General features: G+C 47.7%; 1 protein-coding gene across 2 annotated transcripts in view; it reads left to right on the top strand.

Annotated features, from left to right (window-relative positions):
- The first annotated feature begins 5,617 nt into the window (after positions 1-5,617).
- Positions 5,618-11,397, top strand: part of CD44 (CD44 molecule (IN blood group)) — an 88,339-nt gene continuing 82,559 nt past the window's right edge. Inside the window, exon 1 of one of the 2 annotated variants that reach the window (XM_063946298.1) lies at positions 5,618-5,907. In XM_063946298.1, the coding sequence (XP_063802368.1) occupies positions 5,838-5,907 (70 nt within the window). In that variant the 5' untranslated portion in view covers positions 5,618-5,837. The remainder of the gene's footprint in view (positions 5,908-11,397) is intronic. The other variant, XM_063946299.1, reaches the window with a different exon arrangement.

Below are 11,397 nucleotides of genomic sequence, written 5' to 3'. Positions count from 1 at the left end.
TTCTGAGCTCACCCTGACATAGCAAGATGCGAGGCTCATAATTGTTTCTTAAAGATAACTTGGGAAAAAATGACACTACCCTGATTAGACTGTCCACATCACTCATCACTCAACCACAAAGTCAGACTTGCCTACCCTCCCGGAATGGCCGGGATGCTCTCGAAAATCGGGTGACCCTCCCGGCCCCCCGGAAAGGTGGGCAAGCCTCCCGCTTTCCCCCTCTCCCCCTCGGCCGCTCGCAGCAGAGAACAAGTGGGCTGCCCGAGGGGGTCCGATGACGCGATTCGCGCTGAATCGCGTCATCGTAGCTCCGCCCCCCGCTATGCAGCGCCTCGTTTCTCGGCACAGCACAGCGGGGGGTGGAGTCACGATGACGCGACCTTGATGCAACGCCCCCGGACCGCCCATCCTGCTGCCGGCCACGCCCCCGAACCACCCATCCTGCTGCCGGCCACGCCCCCGAACCGCCCGTCCTGCTGCCGGCCACCCCCCCGAACCGCCCGTCCTGCTGCCGGCCACGCCCCTATACACCTACAACGCTGCCTCCTCCCGGAGGAGGAGGCAGCAAAGTAGGTAAGTATGCAGTCAGACTGGCCCACTAGAGTACAGGGGAAATCCCTAGTGGGCATAACTCGCTGAGGGCTCCACCCCCTCCTCTAATGTCAGGTTGGGGCAGTATGAAGATAGATTTCTTCAGTTCTTCATCTGGGAATAACAATCTAATTGTTTATTTCTTTTATTTATTTACTCATTAGTAATCCACATTTTCTGAGTCTTTCATGTTAGGCCAGCCTGGGGGTCCGTCCCCAAAGGGCCCGCTTGTTATCCCAGCTCCTCGTGAGGGTGTGAACAACTCAGGAATAGGTCACAAATACATTTTCATACATCCTGCAAATTTGTTACATGTTTGATACTTTCAAATCGCTGCCAAGTGTTGGAATAATGAATCGATTTGTCTTCTGAATAAAAGGATCCGGCCACTTCATACGAGAAGATGTCTTCTGAGCGTAGAGCACAAAGAGGCGTCTATCTTCCAATGTCCTCCACCAAAGCCTCACAACACTGCCACCATTGTCCGCGCGTCAGGCTTCCGTGGCTTACACACTGGCTGCTTTCAGTTTCCTCACAACATTAGTTCCGTGAAGTCACGCAACACAAACTAGTTGTGGTCCAAAATGATAGGAAGATGAAAAAACAAAACACCTTCATACGCTGGAGCTGGCAACTGCGGCCATGACACCAGAGCCGGCCCTAACCAATATGATGCCCTAGGCAAGATTTTGGCTGGTGCCCCCTAGCACCACCGCTGGTTCCGCCTCTGACCTTGCACCTCTTTCCCAGCACCATCACCCCTCACCCATAGCAGTCCTTATTTTGGTGTTTGTACCCCCTATATTTTAAATAGGAACAGATTGCACATTCGGCGCACAGACCAAAAAGGGGTGTGTTTTTGCTGGCAAGGGGCATGGCCACACAAAAGTAACCCCAATTCCAATTATGCCACACAGTACTGCAACTTTATTCACATTTGATCATGCGATAGTGTTCATAATTCATATTACATCCCACAGTAGTATCACTTTACCTTAAACATTACTCCTTACAGTAGAGCCCCTTATTCACATTACATCACACTGAATTGCTCCTTAATCACATTACACCACACCCTATTGCTCTTTATTCACATTAGACGACACAGTAGTGCCCTTTCTATATGCAACGCCACACAGTAGAGCACCTTATACACATAATGTCACACATTAGTAATGCATTTATAAACATAATTCCACACAGTAATGCCCCTTACACATATGAGACACATTATTAATGTCCTTATAAACATAATGCGCTTTACACATTATGACAATCTTTATTAATGCCCTTTTACACATAATGTCCCTTACACATTTGCCGCACATTATTAATGCCCTTATACACATAATAACACTCATAGTGCCCCTTACACATATGTTGCACATTATTAATGCATTTTTACATGACACACATAATGCTCCTTACACATATTCCGAACACTACTGCACAACCAACCCACTCACATGTACACAGCACTCACACTGCCACTAACACTGTGACCTCTGCCTCTGCTTGGATACAGATGTGTCCTCATAAATATTGTCTCAATGCTAATGTCGGGCACATTTTTTTTAATGAAAATGTATCTTATTTGCATTGCTATGTGGCTAGGATGCACAAGCAGATTCTGCTGATTAAACTGATATGCAGCATGCCTATATACTGTGTGAGACTGTGGCTGTATCTGCATATGAAATGCTACATACAGAATATAGGCATGCCGCATATCATTTTAATCAGCAGAAGCTGCTGATGCCCCTAGGCATATCAAATCCCCTAGGCAATTGCCTAGTTTGCCTATGCCTATGGATGGCTCTGCATGACACGCCGATAATGCACCAGTGGCAGGGTTTGCAGATCTATCAGCCCATAAGATTACCATAGACTGGGGGGCTAATGATCTAGGAGGTCTATTTACTAAGCCTTGGATGAAGATAAAGTACCAGTCAATCAGCTTCTAGCTGCCAGGTCACAGGCTGGGTTTCAAAAATGACAGGAGCTGATTGGCTGGTACCTTATCTCTGTCCACTTTAACTCCATCCAAGGCTTAGTAAATAGACTCCTACTCTTATACTGTAGCCATTGCGGAGCCGTATCTTGTTGGATGTAATCATTAAATTAAAAAAAAGTAGCCCAAAGAGCTGACAGTCTTCTTAGCCCGACTAACCTTTATCCTAAAAGCAAAAGGACCCAGATCATGTTACCAAGGGCCTAATTCAAACCTCATTGTAACAGCAACATTTTTCTCTAATGTATCAAGCTGTGAAAAGTACAAGCAGTGAAATCGGCGTCTACTCATCATTCTATAGAATGTACTTGATAAATGCTGCCTCAAAGCTTATTTGTTGCTATGGGCAACTTCTCTACTCTCTTTCACTGCTTGATCCATCAAACCCTTGAACGTCTGGGAGGGATGTAAGTTGCCAGACAGTTGGGAGAGCGTCTACTACTTACTGTACATACATTAGGTGTCAGCAAGATCAGAAAACCCAAACTGTAACGGTGGCCATGAGGTTCTCTTACCACGTAGAGATGTGCGCAGACTCTCGTGTTTTGGTTTTGGCAAAACCACCCTCAAATGTTTTGGTTTGGTTTTGGTTTGTGCGTACGGGATTGCGGCAGCACCCTGAAATACGCACCCCAAACAGTCACGACACACCTGCGTTTGGGGCACTACACCCCATTACCGCCACATGCACAGTGGGACATAGTAGAAAGGCGCAGACCACCGAAAATCGCTCAACTGCGAAAGATTGGGATTGCGCCCATCTGAGTTACTTCCAGTGCCAGTGTATTCAGGTCGTACAGTTGTAGCACAGATTATAGGGCCTAATTCAGACCTGATCACAAAAGCAAAATCTTTCTCTAACGGGCAAAACCATGGGGGGATCTGTTCGCTGCTGTGCGTTTTCGTCCAGCGGGTGACCAGATCCGAACTGCGAATGTGTATGCACCGCAATGCGCAGGTGTGTCGGACGGCTACAACGGGTTTAGCCTGTCAGCAACGGGATGGTGCGAAGGATACATTTGCACGGGCGTTCGCCAGTTGATTGACAGGAAAAGGCCATTTGTGGGTGGCAACTGACCGTTTTCAGGGAGTGTCCAGAAAAATGCAGGTGGGACCAAGCGTTTTCAGGGGGGGTGTCTGACGTCAGCTCCGGCCCTGATCAGCAGGATTGTATCGCACTGGAAGAGTAAGTCCTGGGCTGCGCAGTGACCGCACAAACTGATTTTTGTGCAGCGCTACAACACATGCGATCGCACACTTGCACAGCGATTTTACCCTCCCCCTGTAGGTGGCGACTATCTGATCGCAGGGATGCAAAAAACACACCCTAGCGATCAGGTCTGAATGACCCCCCATGTGCACTGCAGGTGGGGCAGATGTAACATGTGCAGAGAGAGCTAGATTTGGGTGGGTTATATTGTTTCTGTGCAGGGTAAATACTGGCTGCTTTATTCTTACACTGCAATTTAGATTTCAGTTTGAACACACCTCACCCAGATCTAACTCTCTCTGCACATGTTACATTTGCCCAACCTGCAGTGCAGCATGGTTTTGCCCATTAGAGAAAATTTTTGCTGTTGCGATCAGATCTAAATTAGGCCCATAGATGCTGCTTGGGGTGCACACAAGATACATTTGACACAAAAGTGCAGCTTTTATTGCGCCCGTGGCGATCCCTTGTGTGCCTCTGTGATGCAGTAGTTGTAATTTATATTCACATCACACTGGGAATCCACCCTTTGTATATCCTGTAACTCTCCGAATTGGGGGAGAGATTTGTCTGGACACTGAGCCCCCCCCCCGTCATCTTATCAGAGCTTCCTATACACCGGATCCGTACACCTCTCATTCCGTGTGCTTTATGTCATGATGTAATTCATCCCGGGGGCAGAGAATAGGCAGAATCTGTTCCCAACCACTGGAAAACAGACAATGGTTGTTCAAACAAATAGGTTAAATCAGTTTGAGTTAACAAATTTATCCAAACAATTATTTTAATCCATTTTCCAGTGTTCGGGAGAAAATGGTCGATTGTCATTTGCTCCCACACATTACCAGATTTTTGTTCTCACCAGACAGATTGGACAGATGCATCTGCCAGTGTGTACGCGCCTTTAAGGCCCCATCCACTAGTGCAATATTGCCATTTTTTATCCGATTCCGAGCTTTCAGATTGAGGGATCGGATGAAAAGTGTCACATAGCATGTCATTTTCCTTCGACTCCGATCCGAGGCGCGTTCCCGTGCTCCTCGGATCGGAGTCACAGATAGCCATGGCTGACACAAGGATTTGTCTGATCCCGCAGCCATGACTGGGATCGCATACGATACAACGTATGCAAAAGAACTGTATACGATGTATCGTATGCAGTCCAGCCGCCCGGGAGCTCATGGGTGAGTTGGTGAGGTATCGCATGCGCGGTTCACATATGATACTTCGCACTAGTGAATGGGGGTCTTTAGACGCATGCTCAGTCAGCCGGAAATTGCTCAATTGCAAAAACCTCGAATTTGGGTCCATCTCTTAATCAGGCCAAATAACAGCAGATACATTTCCGCCACCGGCCCATGGTGCATCTCTCACTGCACGAAAGACGCTGATGTTTGCAGTTGATAAAACAGAAATAAAGATGAGTGAGAGAGACTTTAAATACCACGAGCCTTCCGCTATATTTCCTGATCACTGGGAGACCTTGTGTGTAGACTATAAACTCTGCACCACGAGACCCCAAAAATTATAAAAATATTAATGTAATAATCAGATATTTTTTGTTACCAAAATGAGTGTTCTATCCTGGCGCACAAAGCTTCCCTGGTTTTGAATGGAGCCTCCACGGCGCGCTAAAATAAGAAAGGCTTTGTGATTAACCCTTCTTAGGGTTAAAAGTTTTTTCTTTGCAACCCTGATGGATGCAAACAGATTGACTGATGCTTCCTGTGTCAGATTACTTGTCTGTAACTCCCACAAGTTCCCACTCAGGGGGGACACCCCTTCCCCAGACCTCAGCCTCTGCACCACAGATAGGACACTGAGGAAAGTTGGGTTCCCTCTGTCTGCTAAGGCTGCTCTGCTTTCCTCTCTATGGGTGTGACTTTCATTCCCTCCCAGTTATGACACAACATTAGTTCCTTTGAATCCGAATAATAAGTCCAGCAAAGTTACAAGCGCCTTGTTGCAGCACAGTGGCTGGATTGGAGCTTCTGGTTGGAACCCCCAGATTTCTGAGTCAGGAAAATGACCAAACTGCTGTGGATTGTCTCTGTTGGATTATGCTGCTGGATGAGTGTTTGCCAGGCGAAGATAGGTAAGATGCTCAGCCTATGGCAGGGACATATGTTACACATGGGGGCACTGGTGCCAGGACAGTATGCAGCCCCTATGGACTGTGATCTGCAGAAGTTTCTTTGTTACAATGTAACTTGCAGCAGTGGCTGCCCTGAGGGTACATGCATGTAGCCTAGCCCACCAGCATCTCACAGGGAGAGGGACCCCCTTGTGGGGTCTGTAGCGAGGTTTGGGGTTTAGGGTTACCCTGAGAGAATGATTGTGTCATTGGCTTTGTGGTCCTCTCTTGTGGGGTGCTGGCTGCATTGAGTCAGATGAAAGGCAGAGTTGCACTGCACAGCCTCCGCACAGGATACCTGAATACCATTGCCTTCTTAGGATTTTCTTAGCTTCATGTGGTGGAGTCTCTTGTGTATTGTCTTTTTCAATGTGAGATGTGAGTCAGCCCGTTCACTATGATGCAGATAGGTTTGTGCCAAGCCGGAGATGGACATCTTCTGGCTGGAGTCTGGCAGGTCAGGCTGGAACTTGTAGTTCTACCAAAGCTGGCTAATATTGATGATAGGGCAGATGTAATAAGACTTGGAGAGAGCTTAAGTGGAGAGAGATAAAGTACCAACCAATCAGCTCCTGACATTTTTCAAACACAGCTATGGCAGTTGGGAGCTGATTGGCTGGTATTTTATCTCTCTCGCTTTAGTACATCTGCCCCTAAGCCTGCTATAAACCTTCTGTAAACGTGCATTCTGCATGACTGTACTTAGTGCATGCACACAGCGGCTATGCGGCATGGAATTATACATACCCTGTATATACACTGTGTATATATATATATATATATATATATATAATGTGGAATTATATATATTTATATTTAAGTGAAACTATCTCCAGTGTGCATGGCGTGGAGGGGACACTCAGAGTGGGTGTATCTCACAGCAGCAGGGTCTTGCAGCCAGAGCGCACGTGCTCCGAGTCCTAACAAGCATAGAAAGTATCTACGGGGTGTGGTTCATAGGGTCGACTACACTTGGTCGACAGTAACTAAATCGACACCCAAAATAGGTCGACACAAGCATTAGGTCGACATGAGGTTTTTTTTGTTTGTTTTTTAAATGAGTGTCGTATTCTTCGTAAAGTGAAGGGGAACCCCATTAGTGTACTGTGTCTCCTCCGGGCAAGGTGACACGCTCCGCTACCGCTGCGCTTCGGCACAGGTTACCGTTCCCAATTGTAGTCCACGTAGATCGTAAAGTATGAAAAAGTAAAAAAAAATGGAAATAAAATTGAAAAACTCAAGTCAACCTAGAAACCATGTCAGCCTAATGCATGTCGACCAATAGTGGTCGACCTAGAGACTGGATGCCGTATCTACCACCTAAGAAGGCAGCTAATAGTCTGATTACATATGGGACATTCTATGTATACTGATGGGATCTGGATGTCGTCTGGGACATAAATACAGACATGCACCAATATGGGGGATATTGCGGAATACTAGATAGGGTGTGTGGGTGATGCTCGGGAGCTTCCAGAAAAGTGCACCCAATTCTGCATGCTCAATCCTGATTATTATCAGTTATTTATATAGCGCACACATATTCCGCAGCGCTGTACAGAGAATATTTGGCCATTCACATCAGTCCCTGCCCCAGTGGAGCTTACACTCTATATTCCCTATCACATGTACACACATTCACGCTAGGGTTAATTTTGTTGGGAGCCAATTAACCTACCAGTATATTTTTGGAGTGTGGGAGGAAACCGGAGTACCCAGAGGAGACCCACGCAAGTACGGGGAGTATATACAAACTTCACACAGTTAGGGTCATGGTGGGACTCAAACCCATGACCCCAGTGCTGTGAGGAAGTAATGCTAACCATTACACCCACCGTGCTGCCATCCTGATAACCATCAGCCTTTCCCCAGCCTGTTCTTTCCAGCTTTTGGGGCTACTTTAATGAAATGTACTTATTTAAACTTGGTTACTAAATGGAAAAATATCTTTCTGGCTCCTAATTCAGTCTCACCTTGCTCAGTGATGGAATGATTGGGGGTGGGGGCATTGTCTAGAGAAGGGGTGGCCAACCAGTCTGAGGCAAAGAGCCAGAAAAGATCTGTAGTCAAAAGCAAAGGCAAGCGCGCAAATGTGGGGGCGTGGTCTAGTTGTCACAAAGCCACACCCCATTTTTGTGCGCACACCTTTCGGTATGACGTTTGCAGAAGTATGACCTCATGTCATAACCCCGTTTTTAGTCATGTTGTACAGTGCCACATACATATAATGCCCGAGTACAGTGCCACATACATATAATGCCCCAGTACATTGCCACATACATATAATGCCCCAGTACAGTGCCACATACATATAATGCCCCAGTACAGTGCCACATACATATAATGCCCCAGTACAGTGCCACATACATATAATGCCCCAGTACAGTGCCACATACATATAATGCCCCAGTACAGTGCCACATACATATAATGCCCCAGTACAGTGCCACATAAATATAATGCCCCAGTACAGTGCCACATACATATAATGCCCCAGTACAGTGCCACATACATATAATGCCCCAGTACAGTGCCACATACATATAATGCCCCAGTACAGTGCCACATACATATAATGCCCCAGTACAGTGCCACATAAATATAATGCCCCAGTACAGTGCCACATACATATAATGCCCCAGTACAGTGCCACATACATATAATGCCCCAGTACAGTGCCACATACATATAAAAACGCCAAAAAATGGGTGCCTCCACAGTGCCAGATACATATATGCCCGCACAGTGCCAGATACATGTATGCCCCCACAGTGCCAGATACATATATGCCTTTAGTGCCAGATACACATATGCCCCCCACAGTGCCAGATACACATGTCCCCACAGTGCAAGCTATGCCGCCAGCGGCAGATACACATGTCCCCACAGTGCCAACTATGCCCCGAGTGCCAGATACACATGTCCCCACAGTGCCAGCTATGCCCCCAGTGCCAGATACACATGTCCCCACAGTGCAAGCTATGCCGCCAGCGGCAGATACACATGTCCCCACAGTGCCAACTATGCCCCGAGTGCCAGATACACATGTCCCCACAGTGCCAGCTATGCCCCCAGTGCCAGATACACATGCCCCCACAGTGCCAGCTATGCCCCCAGTGCCAGATACACATGTCCCCACAGTGCCAAATATACATGTCCCCACAGTGCCTGCTATTCCCCAAGTGCCAGATATACCCCCAGTGCCTGCTATGCCCCCAGTCCCTGCTACACATGTCGCCACAGTGCTCACGAGCCCCCCCCCCTCCCCCCCCGGCGCCCGCTCACCGCGCTGCTGCTCATTCTCCGGCGGCAGTGTCTCTATTCAATTAGGCGCCGGTCCGTGAGCCAATCAAAGCTCGCGGTCCGGCAGCCAATCAGGAGCCTTAGCTGCCGGTCCGCAAGCTCTTATTGGCTCATGGGCCAGTGCCGAATTGAAGAGAGACACCGCCGCCGGAGAAGCGTGCGTGTGTCTGGGGCTGGGGGCAGCAGTGGCCAGGAGCTGACCGAGCCACGTGCGGCAGATGAAAGAGCCGCATGCGGTTCGAGAGCCGCGGGTTGGCCACAGCTGGTCTAGAGCATGGATCTTCAACCTGTGGCCCTCCAGCTGCTGTGGAACTACACATCCCAGCATGCCCTGCCCCAGGTTTAGCATACCTTAATAGCAAAACTGTGACAGGGCATGCTGGGATGTGTAGTTTCACAGCAGCTGGAGGGCCGCAGGTTGAAGACCCATGCTCTAGAGGAAGAGGGACAACGGGAAAGCAGTAGACCCTGCACTCAGATTAACAAAATAGAACTTTCATCAAACTTCTCCACTGAACAAGCACAACTTTCCCCATAAGGCATTATACTCATATCATGGACCCTGGTGGAGTTGGAGGCCAGGGATAAAATACCCCTCTGCTGTAAACCTGCCCCTGGGAGCAATATATAGTAATGGAATGTAAGGAATGGTTGTGCTATACAGTGTCCTATGCAGGAGCATGCAGTGTCAGTACCAGGGGGGGGGGGGGGGGGGAGCGTGGAAGGTGGGATTGGGGTGCACCATATGGTCCTCTGCTGCCATCCCTGCTCCATGTTCTCCTGACAGTAATAGGAGTCGGAGTGCTGGGTGATTGATCCGCCGCTGCAGCATTAGGGAGGGGGCCGGTAGCTGGAGAGACCTTAATCGTTCTGCTTGCCTCTGAAGTGTGCGTTACATGTGTCCTTAATTACTGTACTCCCATCATTTACAATGGCCCAAGAGGGATACTTCAGACTTCATACTTTTTAAGCTGATTTTGGTCACTTTCAGATGGAGTTTAATCGATGTTGGTCTTCCAGGGTTAAAACACACATCTATCAGCAGATGATTTTTTTATGTACATTTGTAAATGTCAGTAAATGAGTGTTTTTACCCTGGAAGTCCAGCATCGATTAAGATCAATCCGAAATCGACCTTTAATAAATATACCCCAGGGAGCGATTGGGAGGGGTAACAGGGAGTGGCTTCAAAGACTCAGGCGTATTGCGACTTTTTTGGGCGGAATGTTTCAGCCCACAACTGCGATCCTGTACGCATAAAACATGACGCCAGCGCCTCAGATCCCGCGGCCATTCTGCACGACCGTAGGCTCACTTGGGGAGTGGATCAGCGAAGGATCTGCGTCTGCCGCTGCGTGTTTGTTCGCTGGTGCTTGGATCTGCGAGACGGCCGAGACCGCTGGTGGGCGTCTCAATGTAAATCCAGGCGTCTGTATCATTTGCATATTTGCATAAGGAATAAACCTCATCTGATGTCAATTATAATGTATATTACTAGTCACCTTGGATATACATAACCTGGTCTTATTTATTTGTTAATATATATATATATATATATATATACCAGCGTATTATGTTTTATACCAGCGTATTATGTTTAGCTTTATAATTGCTCAGCAATTCTGTGTCTTTATATGGTCCCTGAACCCCCCCCCTTTTAGATCTAACACGCTTATACCATACTTTATCCCCAGAGTCACCACTGTAGGGGTGCGGCTGTGCCCCCTTATGTACATATAGGATGCTTGAGGGGGGTTTTGCGGCATTGTGGGGACCTGGTTGTAGCTGCCCTGCATTCCTGGGTAATTTGTACCCACCAGCCCCCTCCCACCTCGGGGGGAACATTTAGCAGCTAGTGGAGCAAACAAAGGACAAGAGAATTTGGGGCAGTATTCATGAATATGCGGCGGAAGGAATATGGGCCCAAATGTATTAAGCATTAAAAAGTGATAAAGTGAAGATGGATAAAGAGTGATAAGTGACCAGCCAATCAGCTCCTCACTGTCATTTTTCAAACACAGCCTGTAACATGACAGGTATGAGCTGATTGGCTGGTCACTTATCACTCTTTACACCTTTATCACAGAGACTGTAGGTAAGTACGTTGTTACACCTTAGTTCTAGGCTGGCAGACTAATTCCAGTACAT

Source organism: Pseudophryne corroboree, chromosome 11 (assembly GCF_028390025.1).
Source record: "Pseudophryne corroboree isolate aPseCor3 chromosome 11, aPseCor3.hap2, whole genome shotgun sequence".
NCBI lineage: Eukaryota > Metazoa > Chordata > Amphibia > Anura > Myobatrachidae > Pseudophryne > Pseudophryne corroboree.
Note: the sequence above shows the minus strand (reverse complement) of the source record. Positions and strands in the feature narration are given on the sequence as shown.